At 50.6% G+C, this 22,238-nt stretch overlaps 2 protein-coding genes across 2 annotated transcripts in view; both read left to right on the top strand.

Moving 5' to 3' along the window:
* The first annotated feature begins 219 nt into the window (after nucleotides 1-219).
* NAIF1 (nuclear apoptosis inducing factor 1) lies at nucleotides 220-3,980 on the top strand. The gene is made up of 2 exons (XM_082327283.1): nucleotides 220-993; nucleotides 1,630-3,980. Exons 1-2 carry the CDS (start codon nucleotides 489-491, stop codon nucleotides 2,091-2,093), a joined length of 969 nt encoding a protein of 322 aa, XP_082183409.1. The 5' UTR covers nucleotides 220-488; the 3' UTR covers nucleotides 2,094-3,980.
* A 5,940-nt stretch (nucleotides 3,981-9,920) lies between these two features.
* EEIG1 (estrogen-induced osteoclastogenesis regulator 1) overlaps nucleotides 9,921-22,238 on the top strand; it is a 38,760-nt gene continuing 26,442 nt past the window's right edge. Inside the window, exons 1-2 of the mRNA XM_082327585.1 lie at nucleotides 9,921-10,120; nucleotides 11,546-12,181. Coding sequence (XP_082183711.1) covers nucleotides 12,036-12,181 — 146 coding nt within the window. The 5' untranslated portion in view covers nucleotides 9,921-10,120; nucleotides 11,546-12,035. The remainder of the gene's footprint in view (nucleotides 10,121-11,545; nucleotides 12,182-22,238) is intronic.

Genomic DNA, 22,238 nt, shown 5'->3' with positions numbered 1-22,238 from the left:
GGGCCCCGGCCCTCGCAGGCCTCACGCAGGCCCAGTAGCCTGAGACGAGCGGCGAGGCGGGGCCGCCTCTCGGCCCCCCGATGGGCAGCGCGGCTGGCCAATCACAGCGCGGCGATGCCGGCGGCAGGCGAGACCTCCGCCTGACGGGCAGGCGGGCTGCCCAATCAGACGAGGCGGGAAAGGGGGCCGATTCTGGAAGCCATTACGCCACCGCCGCAGGGCGGAGGCCGTTGAGCGGGGTTTGCTGGGCGGCTGCCGTACGCAATTTGCGTATCGTTGGCGGTGCCAAGGGGGGAGCGGGGGGGGACGGACACCTCCGGGCCCCGGGGGGCCTCGGGGCCCCCCCTGTTGTCCCCGGCCCCGGGGGTGAGCGGGCCTGGGGGGGCCCTGCCGCCCCTCGGCCCTGCCCTGCCTCCCCCAGGGCCCCCCGGGCCCCCCCCGGCCCGCAGGTGTCCCCCAGCGCCCCCTCCTCCGCGCCCCTCACGGCCATGGCGTCCCCCCCGGCGCCCCCAGCCAAGAAGCGGAAGATGAACTTCTCGGAGCGGGAGGTGGAGATCATCGTGGAGGAGCTGGAACGAGGCAAGCACCTCCTCATCAACCACTTCAACGCGGGCGTGCCCCTGGCCGCCAAGGCCGCCGCCTGGCACGACATCCTGCGCCGCGTCAACGCCGTCGCCACCTGCCACCGCGAGCTGCCCGAGGTCAAGAAGAAATGGTCCGACCTCAAGACCGAGGTGCGACGCAAAGTGGCCCAAGTGCGGGCCGCCATGGAAGGGGGAGGCGAGAGCCAGAACGGCAACGGCAACGGGCCGGAGAGCGAAGACCCGACGGGCGCCGCCACCGCCCCGGTGATCCTCACCCCCATGCAGCAACGCATCTGCAACCTGCTGGGAGAAGCCACCATCATCAGTTTGCCGAGCGGGGACTGCAGTGCCGGTGACGGGACCGAGATACCCATCACCGCATCGGCCACCACGGTCACCCTGACCCAGAGTGAGTGCTGCGCCTGCTGAAGATGGAGGGGCGTACGGGGGGCCCTGACAGCCGCCCCTGAGCGGGGGAAGCCCCAGCAAAAAGAAATCCCCGCGGCTCCGTAGTGAAAACGCCGTTCCCCGTACGTCCTCCTGTTGTAGGGGAGTGGCTGCAAGACACGCACGTACTGAAAGTCAGCCTCGATAGCTGGGTTCGGCCTTAGGAAGAAGGGAAGCCGGTGTCCTTTGCACCACACAGGTTGTTCAGTCCCCCTCTCTGGGAACAAAAGCAGGGGGAGAAGCACCTCCAAGGCTGATTTCGCAGTCCGCCCCAAAGAGCCGCCGTCCTTCTGACAAGTGCCATTCTGGGTCTTGTCTTTGCCCTCATGCCGCTTGGAACGATTGTTCCAAACTGGAGGTTGAGAAATGATTTTGGCTAGACAGATAAGGCATGCCCTGTTCCTTTGGACTGTACAGCCTAGACGGAAGCTCGAATGAGGGTGGAGTAGACTTAAATAGGCCATTTTGTGCATTGCTGTTCGTTGTATGTTATCTCGCTGAACAGGCAGTATTCCTGTGATATTCAGTGAATAGTCCTGTAGATAAAAATCCCCGTATCGCAGCTACTTCTTACCCCCTTTCTGTCCTTTGTTCTCAGTTCCTGCAGAGACAACCTACCACAGTCTGGAGGACGGAGTTGTGGAGTACTGCACAACAGAAGCCCCCACCACAGTCACCGCCGAAGCACCCTTGGAGATGATGGCGCACCAACACGAAGTGTCCGCGAAACCCCAGGAGCTGAAAAGCCGAATTGCTCTGAACTCAGCCAAGCTCTTGCAGGAGCAGCGAGTGACCAACTTGCACGTGAAGGAGATTGCCCAGCACCTGGAGCAGCAGAATGACTTGCTGCAGATGATTCGTCGCTCTCAAGAGGTGCAGGCATGCGCCCAGGAGCGACAGGCACAAGCCATGGAAGGAACACAGGCGGCGCTGAGTGCCCTCATCCAGGTCCTCCGCCCCATGATTAAGGACTTCCGTCGATTTTTGCAGAGCAATACACCCAGTCCGTCGGTCACCGCTGACCCCAGCCAGACAGGGCAGCAAGATGGCATGATCCAGTGACAGAAACAGTGATTGGACGTCTTTCTTGGAAAAAACCTGCCCGTGCTGCCGGAGGACACAGGGAGCGAGGGGTGCTAGCTCTGGTCAATACAAAACGGCTCGCCTCGGAGTCTTGCTGAGCCTGAACAGCTTTCTTTCTCTGCTAATCTTATGCTAATCTGCCTTTTCAGACTCATCATACAGAGCCATAGCAGGATGTGTAATAAGCCAGGAACTTAACGTTGGTTGCTTTAGTTCCTCAGACAATAGATTTATTAAAAAAAGACAGTTATTTTTTTATTTCTGTTTGGAAAAAAAACTCTCCTCAGTATGACACTTCTCTCTGTCTCTCTCTCAAGATCTATAGCCTTTAACTGACTTCTGATGTGGAGAGTCTTGTTGCGGTATCACAGCACTGCAGCTGCCAAGGTACAGTTACCATAAACTGTAGTGCACGGTAGTGAATGCATTTCTGTCTCTTGCTGAAGGTGTTTCCTGGAAACGTGGTACCAGATGTGGTACAACCTTCTCTCTGCACCGAGAGTTATGGATACTGCCCTTGGAGCGTGACATCCAGCCCGTGCAGACCAGCACCAAGCCTACCTGCAGTTTAAATCCCACCCGCATCCCCTGAGGATATAAATGGGATTAGAACAGTGCATTCACCTCATGTTCTATCTGCATGCGGTCATGAAATTTCACTATAAACTTGGCAGATGTGATGAAAATTTGATGTCTCGGTTACCAGATGCTGTGCTGGGATACGTATCGGAAGCAACGTATTGCCTGTCTCAGCATAGTTAATACACAGGGGCCTGGATGAGTTTCACTCCGGTGGGTGTAACGGGTGAAACTCCATCTCTGTCTCATCTGCATCGTTTGTCACCTCCGTAATACCTTGATCCGTCAAAGTGGACCCGGACTGCAGAGCTTCAGCCACGCACTAATTCCCAACATTTAGGAATTTGTCAGCCACTGATTTAATTGAGTGAATTTCGGAGCATTATTTGGTTCTGCTGGTGGCGGTGGTATTTGTTGCGTACTTGTTAGGAGCTGGAAGCGAGTACAGCCGTTCTTTGTTAGCCTGCTAGCCGGCTTCGAGTGGCACGCTGAGAAACGGGTCTGAGGTTCGCCTCACTGTTTTCTTGCCGTTATGCAGGGTAAAACGTTTGCAGCCACTTTTCTCTTCTTTGAGGTGTTCAGGCCGTGGGGCTTGGTCCTCAATGAGAAAGCTTAATTTCACAGGATGGTGAACACAATTCTCACAGACTTGCAGTACTGTCATAAACTTTTAGATTAAAAGCTCCACTTGTACGTGCATGGAAACAAACTTATAAAAAAGAAGGAAGTGTAACTCTTCTTCTCCCTGTACCTTGCAAAGTGTGTCACATTTAACAGGCTTGTTGCTTGCCAGATACTGCTTTTGAAATGGAACTTTTTCAGAGCTGATATTTGCTTGCTGTGAAGTCTCCTTTCGGGCTGAGACGTGGTGAGCAACAACTGATGAGGGAGTGTGAATTTGCACAATCAAACTAAACCTTTACGCAGCCTTTTGGGGGGGGATGCTGCTGGGGGACGCCCTGTTAGCGCAGCAGGCGAAGAGGCTACCGCTGCCTGTCTCTGGCCTTTCCTCACCTCCTCTCGTCTGCAAGTCTGACGGGGGGGAGAACAGACAGCGCCGTGAGAAGGGTTTGGCCCCTGGAGGACTCCTGACCCTTTGGCACCAACATCTCTGTGCTGAGTCAGGGCGGCGTCGGCTGCGCCTTCCCGCCTTGTCCGGCATCTCGCCACATGAGGATAACACTCACCTGACTCTTCCTCTCAGACTTCGTGGAATCAAATCAATTGCTCAATTGAAATTTATTTTTAAAGTGAAAACTATGTCATATGTGTTGGTTTACCTCATTTGTGTAATGATCTCTCCTTTACAAATATGAATTTTAATAAAAAATACATTTTTGGTAAACAATCTGTTTCAGTACATCGGCATGCTCCAGGGCAAAAACGAGTTCACGACAAGTTTGCAACACGGAATCCTCACTGAGAAAGGGCCAAAGCAAACTGTGAACAGCCACGTGTCACGGTCGCTTTTTCTCTTGTTTGTGAACTCTGTGGCCTTGTATTTACATAATTATGGTCTCTTTTTTTTTTTTTTTTCAAATAACAGCTTTTACAGCCTTACCTTGGAGTACTCAGTATTTCATCGTGTATGACAGATTACCAAAGTATACTAATCTCCCAGCTGCTCAGAAGGTGCCACAATAGCCTGAAATGGTGAAGTACCAGCCTTTGGCTTTAAAATTGCAGTGTGTGTTTTTTCAGTGACTAAGCACTTAAGGTGTGTTACTCTTTCATAGGACTAAACGTGTTGCCCTTGGAACCACCCATTTTTCTTGTCTTTTCAGGGTAAATATAGAGCTTAGTCAAGCCAGCAGCATTCGGGTGCAAGTTCCGCTTACACGTTTTTGTCTCATTAAAAAGATGGAGCAACATTTTAAATACAGGGTGAGCACTGTGACGAGGGGCTTGGTTGTTGCTCATAACAAGGTCATCAAACTTGGGGAGGGAGAGAGAAAAGTGTCCCTTAAAGTCAAAACCAGGAGAAACAGGTAAACAGGGCACTTAACAGGGCAAACATACGCAGGGCACTCAACAGGGAACTGGTGCCCACACAGAACAAAAGCTAAGGAGTAACATCTATGTTCATTTGTGCTCCTCTACTGTTCTTTTTGTACCTAGAGATTTGTATTCAGCATCCAGAGCGGGGAAGAGCCACGCAGGGGTGTTCTGCCACAGGGCACCTCGGAGGTGAGGACGAGCAGCCTTCGTACCTGCTGGAGGAAGAGAAGTTCGGTGAGGGACTCTTGCTGGGTCAGAAGATGAACAGCACCACTAGCTGCTTCAGGAGCAAAAACCCTGGTTGTGATGCGTGCAGCTCAGGCACGGCTTTCCAGGAGATGGCACTGTGCAACGGGGCAAGGCGCAGGGATCCTGAGCTGCGGCAAAGAACCGCGCGCTGCCGGGCCTTGGCAGGATGGTCCCAAAAATGACCCTTGTCGTCCAGGCCGTTTGTGATCCTGCTCGCTCCGCTCACTGATGAATCTTTTCAGGACCGAGAGCCCAGAGAGGAAGAAATTGAATGGGCAGAGCTCAGCGATGAGGAACACTGGTACCCCTAGAAAAGTCAGGATGCCTGGGAACACAAAACGGGTCCCTCTGCTTCCCGCAAACACGGGCAGAGGACACTGAGATGTCAGGAGCTCATGGCTCTCTTTGAGGTGAGTTCACTGCAGAACCGAACCGGCAGGCACAAAATGAAACCCCACACAAATTCTTTAATTGTAAGCAAAGGGACAGTTTTAAGGATTTTTAGAAGACGCATAAATACGTCAGTATCCCACAACTACAGTGCGCTGCCATAGCTACATCGCAGCTCTGGGAGTGGATCCCCGCCAAGGGACAGAATGATATCACCTGCGTACTCACCCAAATTACCTCCTCCAGCGTGTTTTTAAAGTTTGTCAAGCCTGTTTTGGCAAAGCATTCTTCTGGCTTTTTTGTGTTTTTGTCCTGTTGCCATCTGAGAGGTTATTGCCAGCAGGTACTGTCAGCACAAGTGCGGTCTGTTAAGTATGAAAATTGAAGTATTTAAGATTCTTTGTCTTTCTTGAAAGCATCTGACAAGCAGCTTCACACAAATGATCGGCACAGCTTCCAGGCTGCGTTTTGCGAGCAGGAATAAAGCTCACATCGCCTGCAAACTGGGCTCGTCAGCCCTGGGTTCCCAGCCCTGCAAGGTGATTAACCCAAGGCAGAAGCCCAGCCCCAGCAGGGGCAGTTTTTGTTACCTCTGCCGCCTGGGATCCCAAATTAGAGGTTGCCCTGTCAGGGAACCACGGACTTAAAGTTGTTTCTGCTGCGTTCGGGCTAACAGCGGCATTTGTGGGGCTGCAGCCAGAAGCACGGAACCAGCGGGAGAGCCCACGGCCAGCGAGTCTCTTGTCCGGGAGAGCGCTGAAGGCGACACCTGGGATAGACACAGGATAATGCTTGATAAACACAACAAGCCTCGAGGTGAAGCGGGTTCAGTCTGCAGATTTTGCAAGGGGCAAACCAGCTCCCGACAGGCCTCCCGGAAAGAGAGTCCTGCCGCACATTCCCAGGACACACTGGAGCAGATATGGAAACCAGTAAACAAAAAAAGCCAGGCAGCTGGATTTTCAGGTCTGGCCACATGTTTGGGGAAAGGAATCCACTGACTCCAGATTCCTGAGCTCCCTTTCTCTCTGTGGATAACAGGATCCCCGTCCTGGCAGGCCAGAAACCCACTGTGCAGGTGTGTCCTTCGTGCATCCAACAGGAAACCCAGCCCGGCACAGAAAGTGAAACAGTTTTGGCCTTTATGATGATGAGTTCAGTTAAATATGGAACAAGCACAAAACACAAGCAGATCAAAGTAGAGCTCACAACCTGTTATTAAATTAAGCTGAGAAGACACAAGCTTGGAATAACGCCACACCATAGGATAATCCTACGTAATGAGGATAGATCCCTATTCCCCTCGCAGGGTTTCCGGCAGCCTGTGCGCTACGGCCGGGGCTCGCACCGCTATGGTGTCCTGCCCCGGGGCCTGCACCCCCTGCCCCGTTTCGGGAGCTCCCCGGCCTGGGTCTGCCCCCCGGTGCTGGGGAAGGCACCCACCCGCCGTGCAGCTCCTCGGAGCGGTGCATTGCAGCTGCTTGGCCACCAGCAGCGCGAAGAAAATATTTATAGCATAAAGCGTCACGTGATAATCTTTTCTTTTTGGATGACGAGGCTGAAAGCTCATTAACGCTATTATAACAGAGGGTACAGGTGTAACAGAGGAGAGCCATTATTGTGTTTATGCTGTTGCAGCAACGGGTATAATTTAGTTTTCAAACTTTAATCATTTGGCTGCTAGGACAAATGGATTAGCGTAATGATGTTTTCCAGAGGAAGACGCCAATGATGTAGTTTACAGGGCTCGATGATTTGCTCGCGTATCTGAGATTCCCATGGGATAAGAGATAGGATTTGACGGCTCACCAAACGCATTACAGAATCTACCTCGCTTCACCTCCCTGAGTTTTGTCCCCTCTGAATTGATCTTGCCTTGTTTCTCCCCTGCTGCTCTATCTCAGTCCTCAAAGCGGAGAGGGAGGAGGCAAGAAAAGCCACCTCTGTCCCTGCTCGCTCACGGTCCCAAGGCGAGCAGACCGTAGAGATCCCGGCCCCTGCCCGGCGAGACACACCTCGGGTGACAGCAGAGGTGAGGCCCAGACTTAAGGGCAGAGGCCAAGCTGATAAATTATCCCAGACGGATAAGACGATGCCCTGAGCCAGCAAAAGTCGAGGAAGTGGTGGCGGCACTGGGGAGCGGCATCAGGAAAGGCTGAGGTCAGGCAGAGCACGGGGCAGAGAGGTGGCTGAGGTTCATGGAGCAGAGGTGAGGTGGGCACGGCGGGGCCGAGGTCGCGGAAGAGAAATCAACAGGATCTGAGCCTGGGGTAAGCAGAATGAATAAATATCAGAGCGCCCTGTTGGCGCACACAGCCCCTTAGTGAATGGATTGGACCTGGATCGGAAAATAATATAAAGCCAGTGGGATGGTGGACGGACAGAGACACCCCACGCTCACATTCCCTCCGTGGTGCCTCTGTGGGGCTCAGACTCGGCCCCGCTGACACCACTCCCGGCAGGGCACGTGTTAGGAGGAGCACTGTCCCTTTAAAAAATGTGAATTTGTCATGAAACAATTATGCAGCATAAACACAGAAAAATCAACAGGGTGAATTTCGAACTAATAAAGATTTAATCTCTAAGTCATGAGACTGCGTTTGTTAGGAAAATATACATACCCCTGAGAATCCAGCTACGGTTGCTACATTACACACTGTTCAGCAGCTCACTGGGCATTTTTCCAAATCCGTTTATTTTTAACATCAGTCACATTATTCAATTAATTATAAAAACAGTGAGGTTTTTCAAGAGATGTTTCTGATAAAACTGCAGAGTAAATATGTGTGAGAACAGCAAGGATTAAAATCTCTAAACTTTAGCATTTGGGGCTGTTGCTATAAACAAGAGAAGTCCGAGGAGGAGGTTATTTATCAGAGTGAATCATACCAGATAACACACGGCCTCCTGCCACACCACAAACAGAGAGATCACTTGTTCTTTACCTAGCGGTGGAAGCGAAAGATCGACACGTCTGTCAGTGGTATGCTCGGGGAATGAGAAGTGTGAGGGACTGGGCTGGATTCTTCAGATGCTTCCAGCATTTGAGAATCCCAGCTTGGCCAATATTAAATATTTAGCAGGCTGAGCTCTTTCACAATAAACAGAGAAACAGAAAGCAAGAAAACCCAGCCCATCTCTAGCAATGTCTCGAGGCCTTGAAAACACCAAATATCAATTGATGGGACTATTCAAGCCCTACCTTTAAAAGCAGCCTCCACAAACCCTGCTTCATGGGAAGACTGGTATCTCCTGCGATGGTTTCACTGTACCGATATGAAATGCTTTCCCAGCCCAAAGTCTGTGTATCTGCTTAACCTGGTAAGCAAGAATCGTAACAACACATTTGGCTTAATCCAGCTTTTAACTTTTATCCAAGTACGTTGCCATGTACTTTTCCCAGAGATTTTTTTTTTTAAAGACTCACATTGTGGTAGAATTATTTGATAGCTCTGATATTGTCTGCATAGATGGCAAAGATTAAAGGCAAGGAGTCTGGGCATCAAAACCCGGCAAAGAGAGCAAGGACTCCCTGGCTTTCATCCAAGCTTTGCCAGACAGGCAAATCAGCCTTGGGAAAAGTCCCTCCCTTGTAAGCCTCGACTGCTCTGCAACAGAGACTCTTGGGCACATCCCTAACTTTAAAAAATAGGCAAATCATGTTGATGATTGCAAGCCTCCTTCAGGACAAGGAGAGACATTTTGTTCTGCTTGCCCTTAAACGATGGAATCCTGCCTAACCAGGGATCCCAGCCCCAGCACAGGACATGGCAGCAGCACATAATAACAGGGAGCCATTTTGATGAAGAGATGTGCTTAACCGGTTGCCACATCTCACACACGGAGGGGTGAGACTCCAGCTCCTGGCCCTGCCTCGCGCTGCCCACAGGGGTGTGCGGTGCCAGGGCCTCCCTCCCGCTCCGGGCCAGCCAGCCCAGGCCCCGCTGGTCAGCCTGACCCACGGCCCGCTGTGTGGTACCCGGAGGCCCAGAGCAAGGCCGAGGAGGCCACACCGCTCTGTTTGTGACATACCCGCTGGAAGAGATGTCACCAAGAGCTGCCTGGGCAGGGAAGGCACTGGGACAAGGACAGAGCAAGGGCTGTCAAGGGGCAGTGCTGAAGAGGGCACAGAGAGACCATGTCTGTCAGAGCTGCCTCTCCCATCACCTCAGCCCAGGCAGGGACACTTCGACTGCAGGCTCCCGGAGCCGAGGCCCGCCATCCCCTCAGCCAACCCCGCACACTCCAGTGCCAGCTGGGGGCTGCTCGGCCTGGGGAAGGACTATGGGGCATCCTAGGGGCGCGGGAAGGCCCACGGAACCCCCTACCCGGGGGCCACACGACCGGCCACGCCGCGCTCCCGCCACCGGGGCCGCCGCAGAGCCCCCCGCTTCCCGCCCACCCCCTCAGCCGAGGGAGGCGGGACTTGCCCAAACCGACAGCCGCTTCCTCCAATCTCCGCGCTTTCTTCCCCGCCCCGTGCCGAAGTAACCAATCAAAGTCTCGCTCTGCTCGGCCCGCCTCCTTACTGCTTGCCCAATCGGACGGCGCAGTTCTGGTGCCCCCGTGCCCCCTCCCCGGGGAGGAGGGTTACGTAGTGTCGGGTTGGTATTCACGAAGCGCGGTGCTGGCGTTGCTCTGGCTTGGGGCCGCCTACGCCGTTAGCGTAGCGGCCGCAGTTGGCGTAGCGCTAGCAGAGGCGGCTGTGGCGGGGAGCAGCGGTGGCTGTGGCGGACGTGCGAGGAGGGGGCAGGAGGTGCGAGCAGGACCGGGCCGGGACCGGGCCGCAGGTCGGTGGAGGGGGCCGGGAAGCGGGCTGAGACTTCCCGCAGGTCGCCTCGTTATTTTGGGGCTGGGAAGGGGGGGTGAAACCTAGCTGCAGCTCGGTGCATGGGCTGGGAGGGGGGGCTGAGACCTGGCTGCAGCTCGGTGCATGGTTCATGGGGCCAGAGGCGGGCGGCGGCCCGGCCACGGCCCAGTGCATGGCCCCTGGGGCTGGGAGAGGGGCTGAGACCTGGCTGCAGTTCACTCTGTGGTTCGTGGGGCCGGGAGGCAGGCTGAGACCTGGCCACCATTCAGTGTATGGCTCAGAAGGTGAGCTGAGACCTGACCACAGCTTAGTGCACGGCCCAGAGGTGCCAGGGGACGGGCTGCAACTTCACCACAGCCTAGCGTGTGGTCCGCAGCACCTAGAGGTGGGCTGAGACCTGTCTGCATCTCGGTGGACGGTCCAGGGGGCTGGAAGGCAGGCTGAGACCTAGCTGCAACTCAACGCGGGGCAGAGGGGGCAGGTATGGTTCATGGAGGGGGCTGGTGGTGCGGAGCAGTCACCGATCTGCCCCCTTGCTCTGCTCAGAGCGGTGCCTCTGGGGAGGTGCCGGGACCCCGGCCCAGTGGGCAGAGCCGGCTGGATTCACCCGCTGCCACCCCAGCGGGAGAGGGGCTTTAACCCCACACCCGTGCAGGCAGCAGGAGCTTTGCCTGCGTTGGTTTGCAGTCATTAATTCTTAGTATCGGCGAGGATTGTTTACTGCCTGGTGTTCATAACCTCGTCCCTTTTAGATGCTAATCAGCTCTTGGCCTCCCTGGCTTAGGTGTTGCATAAATGTGTAATGAAATGACCGTCTCCAGCCCCAAAACTGAACTGTGCAGGGCACGGCTTCGTGTGGACCTGGTGTTGGGGGAAGGCAGCCTACTCGGTGGGCCTGGCTATTGGACAGCCAGATGACCTGATTTGGTTGTTACGCTGTGTAATCTGGAGCAGACTGCTTTTTTTCCCTCTGTGCCGGTTTCTCCATTTATAAGATACAGGTGCTGATACTTAGGGCTGGTCAGAAAAACAGAAAATAAACAGATTTTTGCAAACCTAAATGATTCTATGATTCTATTCTATGATTTCTTGAGATGGCTTTGCTTAGTCTTGTTAGACTGCGTGTTAGATGGACCTTGCTCTGTAAACTGCTTCTAAAGATGATGGGAAATAGAGCAGATTTTTATTAGCTGCTTTGCAAAACAGAAATTATGAGGGGGATGACAACAGTGAAGCTTGCTCTAGGCAAAAAGGGGAAAGAGGATGTTGGGGCCAGGCTAAATGGGGCCATACCTCTTGAGACTGGTATGAGTCTGGACTAAATAGTACCCATCCAAACAGGTTTTATAGGAGGAGGAGGAGCCCAAAACTGGCTGGGACTAATTTACTCATTTCCCTCCCAAAGGCTGACCCGAAGACCTGTATCAAGGAGTTGCACAAGAGGAGGAGACAGAAGTTGGAAGCTTCTAAATGTGCTGCCCGCAGACTTAAGGCTTCTTCAGAGACTCAGGATGACTTCCCAGGAGAGATGCTTTCTGGAGGGGTTGTGCTGAAGACGGAGCACTGCAGCCTCTAACTGGGACAGCTCCTGCTGGTCTGGAGCTGAGACCGACTTCTCTCCCTCCCTTTTCCCTTGGAGATGTTGCAGAGATTTAATCTGACCTCTTCCTCCTCACCTGAAGCCTGCCGTGGCGATGATCCCGCAGCCAGATCCGACCACCAAAGAGAAGAGAATCGTGCGTTTGAAGCTGGGCCATCGTTGTAACTGAACTGGAACTTACTCCCTGCTTGCGCTGCTGGAACGAGTGCCGTTCCTCTGCTTGTCTGTGTGTGTTTTGAGCCGCTCCTCCCCAATCTTGTTTGGAATTCCTGGGCTTTCGACGCTGAATTTGCCCATGGCTTTCCTGATGAAGAAGAAGAAATTCAAGTTTCAGACAAGTTTCACTCTAGAAGAGCTGACTGCTGTCCCCTTTGTGAATGGGGTTCTGTTCTGCAAAATCAGGCTGCTAGATGGAGGAGACTTTGCTAGCTTATCTACCAGGTAAGAAGCTTCTTGCAGACTTGCTTCCTGGCTGTGCTTCTTTCCCTGGTTATTCTTCACTTGAGTGGTTTAGCATATGGCTACCACTTGCCTACCCCTTGATGGGATTTTAATAGTTCTGTTGTAGGGCCCCACATGCCACATCATTCTCCGGAGCGGGGGAAGAACATAGCTGGAGTGCTGTGAACCTGGGTGGTGTTGGCTGATCAGAGCTGGATTGAATTTTTCAGAGATGTGGGGAGGGAGCAGAAGGTCGCTCCCCTGAAAGGGACTGGGGTTTGTGGACGAAATCCTATCTTATTTTTTTTTTCCCCTCCTTGCCCAAGTTCTCACATGCCATTTCAGACCTTGTTCTATATTGCTTTCATGCCTGACTTGACACGCAACTCTGTAGAAAACTGTATCTAAGCAAATCAACCCTTCCCAACTTTGCTCTCCCCCTTTGCTTCCGAATTACTGTTCTTGGTAAGAGTAGAAGTAGCTTGCTTTGCATTGCAAATTGCTGTGACGGAAAACTGCTGCCTGGAGTCAAAGTTGTCAGTGTTAAAGACACAGTTTATCTCCTTGAACTGATGCCATTGTGTCTCCAAGTATTTTCTTTTTTATGTGATCTGTCATATTGGGATCGTTCTGCTGCACATCTTATAAGGTTATTCTGCCATCGTGTATTGGCATTTCTCTTGATTCCTTCAGGCAGGTCTGTCCCCACTCCCGGTACTAATTGCTAATAAAAACTTGCTTTGTTTCCAACTATGCACCAGCAGTATGCAAACGCAAATTCCATAACAGCCCAGACTTGCTTTCTTTCTGCCTCAAGATGTGAAGGAAGCCTTTAGTGGCTTTCAAAACTTGTTTTTTTGCTTTCCTGAGTGACTGCTCAGTTTTAAAGGTACAGGATTGGTTTGTGCTAGCTGTTAACTGCTTTATCCCAGCACTAAAGCCTGGTTTGGTCTGGTTTTCCTCTTTGTGGTGCTGCACACTGAGCTTTCTCGTTTCAGGAGAAAAGATTTTATTGGGCAAGCGTAAAACATTTCTGTCTTGCAAATAGAAGTGATAGGGCATTGCTCAAAGCTTGGTTTTTCTTACAGAGGCAGGGTGCAACCTCATCTGAAGTCTGTAGAAGCCGTGGGCGCGGAACACCTCCAAAAATGGACTTTGAATTAATTTCTCTTTTGAAGAAAATCTATCAAAAGAGCTTTTCCTTACAGTGTTCTCCCCTGAGGCTAGATCCTTGGGTTTGGTGGAAGCAGCTTATCTAAGGAATTCAAACAGTATGTGAACTTGGAAAGAAATTAACCCCTCTGCTTCCCGGAGTCACAATAAAATGAGTTGAACTGGAGGGTGTCTCAGGAAAAGCCTGTGCTGAGAAATGTCGATCTCCCTCTCCTTGTCGTCCCTGAAAGCCGTGTCTAGGAGCCGTCGCCAGGGTTTGCTGATGCTGCCAGCCGTTCGGGTTGCGTTGGGTTGTTTTCTGAGCTGGCTGGGGTTCAGCAGTTCGCTCAGCATGGTGCGTTGCAGATGTGTTCCAGCAGCGAAATCATCTGTAATTTAAACCAAACACATACATTACTCTCAACTGGCTTGATTGCTTATAAACGAGCAAAGGGGAAGTAGGCTGTTGAGTTTGCCGCCTTTCCCCTAACCTGTCTGTACTCTAACTGAAAGCACATGGAAACCTGTTCCTGCTTGAAAAGTTACTGGTCTCAGTGGTATTGAGTCATTTGACCTTTTCCAAATATTTTCCCCTGTTGCAGTTAGAGAAACTTCAGCAGGGATGAATTTCCAGGAACAGCGAGGAGGAGAGTTACCGTGTGGAGAGGCTCCCGGATCATGCCTTGGGTCTGCTCTATGCTCCTCTAGTCATTTCCATGACCTTTTTGCTACTCTTTGCATCTGGGGAAAGATTAAAGGGAAGGAGATGCTGTGTTCATGTTGTGTTAGAAGTCTGTAGATTATTTAGGATCTGTGATTGTTTCTCTGAAATCGACCACTTCCAAAAACGATTGCGTTTGAGGTTGTAATGTCTGTCAGGTCATCTTATGTGAGCTGCTTATGTAAAAAAAGTCTGGTGTTTGCTCTGCAATCGATTTGGGCTTCTGTGGTCCGTGGCAATAGGAGATATGCAGCTATAATCGAGCAGACCAGTAGCTCTTTCTGCCCGTGAGCTTTCAGAGAACTGATCTGAACGAGGTGGCCCATGTCGTTTGGAGCCTGTAAGCAGGGGGGAGAAGTAGGTATAGGAGCCCTTCATAGGAGACACTAAATCAGTTTCCTTTTTTCTCAATGAAGGGACCTACGATGTGGACAGAAGAGTGTTGTCTGAGAATATAAGAATCTCCAGAGGCAGATTTTTCAGGTTATTTACAATAGACTTGGCAGCTTGTGCACGTCTGTGGCGGGAGGTGGGGATATGATATATCCAAGGAGTTGCTGGGTGGCACTGGGTTAATTTGACCGGTGAGCAGAGCAGAAGTGGAGGCTGTACTGCCAGTTCACGTCAGCCCGTTCCGGTCCCAAGTCCACTTCAGCCTGGGTTGCAGCTACCTGCCGCAGCCTGGTGCTGTGGGTCCGGCCGGGCGTATCCTGGGCTGTGAGCTGCTCACACCTCCTCTGCCCAGGCTGGGACAAAGCAGCCTGGCTGGAGGGGAACCTGTCTGAAATGCATTAAGACTTAACACTCTTAGGAATTCAAGGCACTCTGGAAAAGGTCCAGGTCCTGTCAGCACATTTGGCTTTGGGAATCTGCCTCTCTTGGGTTTTCTGGTTCGGTTTTTTTCTTGCAGGCAGGTACCCTTTTTCCACATTTGCTGTACTCAGGCCTTGCATTAAACCACGGGTATTCTAGTGACTACAGTTGCAGCTGTAAATTTCCTTTCGCTCATCCTTTCCCCTCCCTTTGTAAAGTCTCCTTACGCTCTGGCGGGGCTTCTGAGGATAAGACTCACCCGTTTCAGTTTACAGTGCTCTGCGTGAAAAGCATCTATTGTCTGCAGGTTTATCGCCCTCCCGCTGGATTATAGAAGTTGGTCTTCTGAAAATGCATCTGAGCCAGGTGTAAGCCAGGCAGGTGCTGTATTTCCCCATGGAGAAGTCCCGGTGTATTCCTTGCATAGTATTAATCCAGATACTTAAATAGCACAACCACCAGTGAATTCAGTTGCCTCCCAAGTAGCTTTAAAAATAGCAAACGCAGAGCAGTAGGGATGTATTCATGGCAACCGTTTTTGTGAAGCAGATGGGCTGCTGCGTTTTGTACCAGTTTGAAGCTTTTTTGGGGGGGTGTGCGTCTTTGTTCCTAGAGAGATGATACGATAAGCTCATCAGGAGGTTTTGGATCTGGGGATTGGCGCAGGCAGGAGCCTGGATGTCCAAATGAGTGCCTAAAGCTACAGACTGATGTAGTGCGTACATGTACATCTTTGGGTATCACAGAAGAGGAAGACTTGATTAAATTTCCCCCCCCCCGCCCCGCTTACAGCGTCGGTTAGTGTTGAGTGACAGCCAGATGCTCTTTGCCTCGGTGCTGATTGATTTCTGGCTGCGTGTTGGCAGCGAGCGTTGCCGGTGCATGATGTGAAGGAAGTGGAAAGCCAGGTGTTATCCACAGACTCCTGACACTTCATCCTACGTTGTTCTGTTAGCGTGCCAACAGTTTCACTCTGGTATTTCTGGATTTGAAGGAAGGGATTGTACTGTGAAAGCCCCTGGCTGACTTCAGAGGAAAGACTGTTTTGCATGAGTTGAGCAACTTTGAGGGCATTTCCCACCTTCCTCGTTGTCTTCTGAAGGCACCTCAGACTGTATTTCCTTTGGGACCGTGCTTTTGCAAGCACATGCAGCATTTCAGCATGGTTTTCTGATCCTGGCACTCCTGCACCGGTTTGAACCAAAGAACATAGTCTTCTGCAGCCCAGCAGCTGTGTGCGTGCTCCATCTGGGACGAGCTGACCCTGTTAGGGTGGTCCGGCCTCGCCTCCAAGTATTTTGGTGTTGTAAGCCTGAACCAAGAATGTTCTTAGCCTTGCAGTTTTTAAGAGTGAAAGGCCGCTTCCTGCGCCACGGGCTTTTTTTTGTGTGCGTGTGTAAAGCTGCATCCAGAAAGGCAAAGGAAATGCTGCTGTTTGGGGAGGCATCTCGTACCGATAGCTCCCTGTGGACTGCGGTCAGCTTTGGTGTAAGTGTGCCTTTGTCATCCTTATGTAGGTACGGACCTAAAGCTACTTGCTTTCCTCAGCTGGCGGGATGCAAAGCATCGTTATATCTTAGTGGTACACATAACTTTTTCATTTCTGTAGGACGTAAATAAAGGGGGAGAAGCACTGCCCTGCTAACACCCAGCTCACACACATTCGGAAACCTTTCTGAAGGGAGGTGCAAGTCGTACCACCTCTGAAATGCAGCTGTGTCTCAGTGGTGAGAGTTGGAAATCAACTAATTCACTGTGTTCACGTAAATAGTCACCATGCCTGATGTTACAGGATCCTTCAGGTTCACCACGTTTGGCTCTTTCGTGCTGGAAAATTGTTAACTGTTTGGTTAATCAGATACTAAAGGACTGATTCAGCCCAGTTGAGATCTAAATCTTCACCACTGTCTGCCTTTAAAAAAAAGGTTAGGTAACTAAATGCTTTCTTCTAGAGTCAGCGTCCCCAAGAGGGGAAGAAAACTAGCCGTAGTGAAAGGAGAGGATCGCAGGCTGAATTCTGCCTCTTGACTTGAGGGGGACTGCCAGGGTGTAGTAGAGGAAGGAACTTGGTTGTGGCTCTGAACTGTTCTCCCAGTTCCATATTTTAGGACGACGTACGCTTGGCTCTGTCCTCTGCTAGAGCACGTGGTGTGATAACGTATTTTAAAAGTGGTTTTGTTGCAAACGGGTCTGAAAATGTAGACCTTCCCTGTGTATAAATATACTCCTAATACACAGATCAAGAGAGCGAGGTTTAATGCTCCAGAGCAGCTTCACATGCTAACATCTTTCTGTCCTGGCTGCAGCCTCAGGAGTGGGCTGGGGGTGTTAGGGGAGGAGGCATTTGAATACAGCCTCTAGAAGTGATTTGCAATAAAATATAACCTAGTTCGAGATAATATTAAAGTGTAGTACCTGCACTGCTTGCATTCTGAAACAAATATAAACAGCAAAGATGAGAAAAAGGGGTTTCATTCCAGCAGTGTAGCTAAGTGTAGGTGAAGGTTGTGAGAGCAGAAGCAGTGAATGAGGTTTAACCTCTGGCAAGTTGAGGGTGTTGGAAAAAGTGCAGAAGTGACACAGCACCGCAAGGTCCCCGGCACAAACCATCTTAAGCTGTACTTTGAATTTGCAGAGCATTTCTTTCACCTTTTCTGGGCTCTGGCTGCTGCACCTGCAGGGTCCGACCGCAGAGGCTTTGGGGTGGGTTGATTTGCTTCGTGCCGGACTTGTCTCTTCCTGTTGCGTTGATCGCTGCGTCGGAGCCTGTCACAAGACGGGCAGAATTACGTTAAAACTTTCCTGCCACGGGGGCTGTATCCTGTTGAGTAAAGAACAGTCTCTGTTCATGCTCAGACTCCTGTTCCGCCTGCTCTTGCTCAGGCAGGGGCTGCTTTGTTGACCAGAAGCTGTAATCTAAACCTCTGTAACCAATACACTGTGTGTACAGCATTAGTAAATATGTTCGGATACAACCGGCTTTCAAACTTCCCCCTCATCGCCGATTCTGAACTGGCATTGCTTTGACAGCTAACTCTTAGCAACAGCCTTATCTGGGTGACTTAAACAGCCCTTGGCTCAAAAAAATTACTCATTGGAAAGTAATGTTCTACTTTGAGACTGGGGCCCTGTGGCCCGCTTGATTTACAGGGTGGCAATGCTATCAGCTCTGTTGAGAACAAGGGGAGGTAGGAGAGGGTGCCCCCCCCCCCCCCAAGACATGTATTTATTTCTGAAATTCAGGGGAAAACCTAAATGGCTTCCAGTCTGTTTATTCTTTGTGCTCTTGAGCTGCCATCAGTGTTGACTCTAGCTTTGCAGCTGTATTTCAGAGGAATTCATGCATGCCTTCGGGAGCCCGTGGTCTCGCTGCACAGTGGTTGGTATTTTAATAGGCCATAAGCTGCCAGTGGCAAGTTGTTCTGGTACCAGTTTCTAGATAAATGAGGTAGGTACAGATTTATTTCTTATTATTATTTTATTGCAGGAAGCTACATCTGGTAGTGTTTCAGGAAAGAACCCAGTGTCTCCCTCAGATCAGAACCTCCCTCACTTCAGGGCAAGGCTGGATGCTCGCAAGCCTGACGGAGCGGGATGGTGAGCTCTCGCAGCATCCACCTGCGCTTGGCTCCGTAAGGTCCCATCCGTGCAAGGACAGACGGATGTGGCTCTGTACGTGGCCTCCCTTTTTCAAACAGGATATGTGCTGCGTCCTCTGTGGGCTGCCAGCTCTGCGCTGGGCTTGCAGCCTGCCCTGAAATGGGTCGGGTATTATTTTGTAGCTGTGGCTCATTGTATAAGAAAACAGAAGCCTCTAGGAGTGCCGTGGACCGATATTTGGATCTGTTGTTTCTTCTGTAATGGCCTGTGACCTCATATCAGTAACCCGTGCTGTAAAGGTGATTATTTCAGGTGTTATTTCAGCTGGCTGGATGTGTTACCCCACCCCAGTACCAGCTGCTTACCCTGCAGGATGAGAGGCTTTTTTTTTTCCTTGCCATTTATTCATATTATGCCTTTGTGCACACGCTGGGAGGCACGATACACATCGTTATCGTAACTCTGGACTTGGCATCATGATCTCTCTGGTACCATACAGTGGGACTCAGCATCTCATTTTAGTGCCTGGGTTTGAAAGGCACTTCCCACTAGACAAACAGTTGTGCCTGTGTTAGCTGGATGAACAGCCTTCTTGTTTGGTGTATTTTTAATCTGATGAGCGAGAAAGGGAATTGTTCTGCAGGATTCGAAATTGCTGATCTTCATGGATGTCATTTTCACGTGCTTCTCGTGAGTCTCCTGTGTAGCTCAATTGATAAGGCTGAGATGAGGAAAAGATCGAGGAAATGGGACTGGGTTATGGGGATGAGGAAGAAAACAAAGGGGAAGCACATGGAGACTGGAGGCTTGGAAGGAGGCAAGTGTGGAAGAGACAGGGTGTTCTAGATAAGCAATAGCATATACGGTCTGTATAACGGACGCTTTCCCTGCGGATAGAAAGTAGCTGAGCTGGCAAGAGAGCGGGATTATGCCTTTCCTTTGGCTGAATTTATCATACTTCATTGGTGAGAGGAGGCCTTGAAGGAGGTTCCTTGTTGTAGTAGGAGATGGGACTAAAGCTAAAAATACTTTTACGGCTGTGTGCTGTATTCTAAATAAGAAGTGAACACTGTCTGTTGAGCCTGAAAGCACCGAGGGTGCTTACATGGGAGGAAGGAAGAAAAGTATATAGATTTACTGTCCTGGAAGGGCTAGAAAGCTGCAGCACTAACAAGCAATGCAGCTTTAGAGACCTACAGAGACCATCACCCCTGCGTGTGGTTGGTAACTAGCCTGAAATGTGCTTCTCTGAAATAAACAGCTAAAGCTAGAAAACTCTCTTTTGGGATTGCCGCTTCCTAGCGCTGCGTGTTTGCCTAAAGGATGCAAGTCCCTTCTGTTGCCATTCAGTGTCTCAAATGTAGAACATGAAATTTAAGGTCCTGTTCAGTGCCTTTCAGAAATTACCAACCTTTATGCTCCAGTCTGGCTTTGCCAATGGAAAAGCAAGTCAAGGAACCCGTAATAGGAAACCCTGGGAAAGGGATGTGGCCTCAGGGTTTCAGTTCGGGGTAGTCACGTACCGCCATTTTTGCTTCCAGAGTAAAACTTTGTATGAAATGACTGCGGCAAGAGGTTTCGCTAATGGATATTGGGTTAACGATCAACAGAGACTCCCTCCGCCAGCTGCCGCATGAAAGACCGGTCAGCACATGCCTACCTGTGCTCCGGCGCTGCGGCTGGAGTTTTCATTCCTCCTGAAATGCAAGTGGTGAGCGTCAGGAGTACGAAACGGGGTGGCCAGAGTGAACCCTGCCAAAGGTTTCCCATTGCCTTGTTCTCTGTCCGGTCACTTTTGTTTCCAGTCCTTAAGGGATAATATTGCTCATCAAAATAAAAACGCAAATGGCCAGGAAAAGGGGAAGGAAAGGCTTGTCTGGAAAAACTCAGGCTTAGAGAATTTTTTTTTTTTTCCCCTGGCCTTGCCTCAGGCTCTTTCAGGCTTTATCCATGCTTGAAACAGCAAAGGTGAGGTTGGGTGTGGTATCATGATTTTCAGTGAATTTTTGTTCACTTGTATAGGTTGGGGAGAGGGCTGCCGGCTTGGCTGTGTTTTCATCATGCTTTTTCTGTTTCTCTTGCTCGTTCCTGTTCTTCCCATCATTGCCTAGGCTGTGCCTGCGTGTCACAGAATATGAGGGAGGAATCTAGGATATTTATAATTCAGCAACCTTTCCAGATCTCTTAATGCTCCATTTCCCTGGAATGGAGCAATAGTTTTAGCGTTCACACTTTGACGTAGGCTTGCAGTACCAGGTCAGCCCCAGCTAGTGCAGTGTCCTGTTTCCAGACTAAGCAATAAGGGCTGTTCAAGAGGGAGTCTGCTTGCCTCCGTTACAGATTAATTATGGAGTAACCCCTCTGTAGGAAAGCGCTTTTCCTGGCTTCTGTCAGCGGCCTGCTATGTTTTATCTCATAGTTCGGTAACACCGGGCAATTGCACCTGCATAAATGTTGAATTCCTTTCAAGCGCAGTGCTGCTCATCTTCTGCTTTCAGTAGCCTGCAGTGCTCCTTGCTGCAAGGGAAATTCTGTGTTGTGGAGAAGTGTATTTCCTATGACCGTTTATTAAATTTGTTGCCTTTCTGCTTTGTTGAATACCCTTTTTCTGCTGTACTGGCAGTAGCTGGTCATCCTCTGGCCACTGTTCTCTTTAAGGTCTGTTTCTGGTGTAGGTTTATAGAAGGGGTTTTCCTGCTTTCTGTGCAAGTATGTCTGTTCTTGCAAAACAAATCTGCACGTTGTCTTCCCTCCAGAAGTGATGCATACATATCTCCAATGTCATTTGTTCTCAGTAGGGGAGAATCAAGGGAATGTGTCTGAATACAGCTGGCAGTGACAGCCACGGAGGAGGTAAAAACCTCTCTGATCCTCAGAAACCTGCTGCTGGCAGCTGAGCGGTGGGAGCCTATGCTGACATCTCCCAGGGGTTTAACCAGCACTGACTGCTGTTGCAAAATGCAGAGCTCTCCCGTATTCTGCTTTTAACCAAGATGCAATTTATGAAATTACCTTTCCCTGATTAGGACAAGTTGCATCATGAGATATTGGTCTTTCTTAGAGAATTGCGTTTGTCTGGAGCTGTGGCTTCAGAGGAGCAAAAGCAGCTCTAACTGCTCTGTCTCAGACCCCTTTCTCCCCGCTCTTCTTGCTGGCTCTGGCACCATGGCATAACACCAGGGCTGACAGGCTCCGGATTCGTGGCAAAAGGGAAGGGAGAGTTGGGACAGGCAGGGTCTAGAAATCCCATCCCGTCAGCACCAGTATGGTGATGAGTCAGGGGGCAGCAGGCTTTACTCAGCAGCCTTTTTTAATTTGCAAACCTCTTCTGCTGAGTAGTCTTTTTGCTGATAAACCCTAACAGCAATAGATATTGGTGGAGGGGATGGAGGTTCAGTCAGAACATGTTTGTACCTTGTCCTTAAAACCAGCGACCTGGGTTGTACTGCTAAACGGTGCCTTTATAAAGGAACAATCATAAACCACCTGTATTCGTCGTGGAATTAAAAGGCTGCTGTTAACATACAAAGGGCTTTCTCCTGGACTATTGTATTGGTTTTCACTCAATGTATACTGTGTAGAAGTGACTCATAGGGGAACATGTCTGAGCACGGTAGGGTGTTACTGCTTCGGTAACTAAACCTACTTTTAGCACCGGGGTTGACTTCAGGCAGCTTATTTACTGCAGGGCTCTTCAGTGTATTCAAGCCAAATTGCAGTGATGTTACATTACACGGTATTAATGAAATTAGTCCAGAAATGAACTTGGCC

Source organism: Platalea leucorodia (assembly GCF_965183815.1).
Source record: "Platalea leucorodia genome assembly, chromosome: 15".
NCBI lineage: Eukaryota > Metazoa > Chordata > Aves > Pelecaniformes > Threskiornithidae > Platalea > Platalea leucorodia.
Note: the sequence above shows the minus strand (reverse complement) of the source record. Positions and strands in the feature narration are given on the sequence as shown.

What these genes read in the sequence shown, in the direction of transcription:
- NAIF1 (XM_082327283.1), top strand. Translation starts at nt 489, where the DNA reads ATGGCGTCCCCCCCGGCGCCCCCAGCCAAGAAGCGGAAGATGAACTTC. An exon ending in CACGGTCACCCTGACCCAGA is followed by an intron (nt 994 to 1,629) that starts GTGAGTGCTGCG and finishes CTTTGTTCTCAG; the next exon opens with TTCCTGCAGAGACAACCTAC.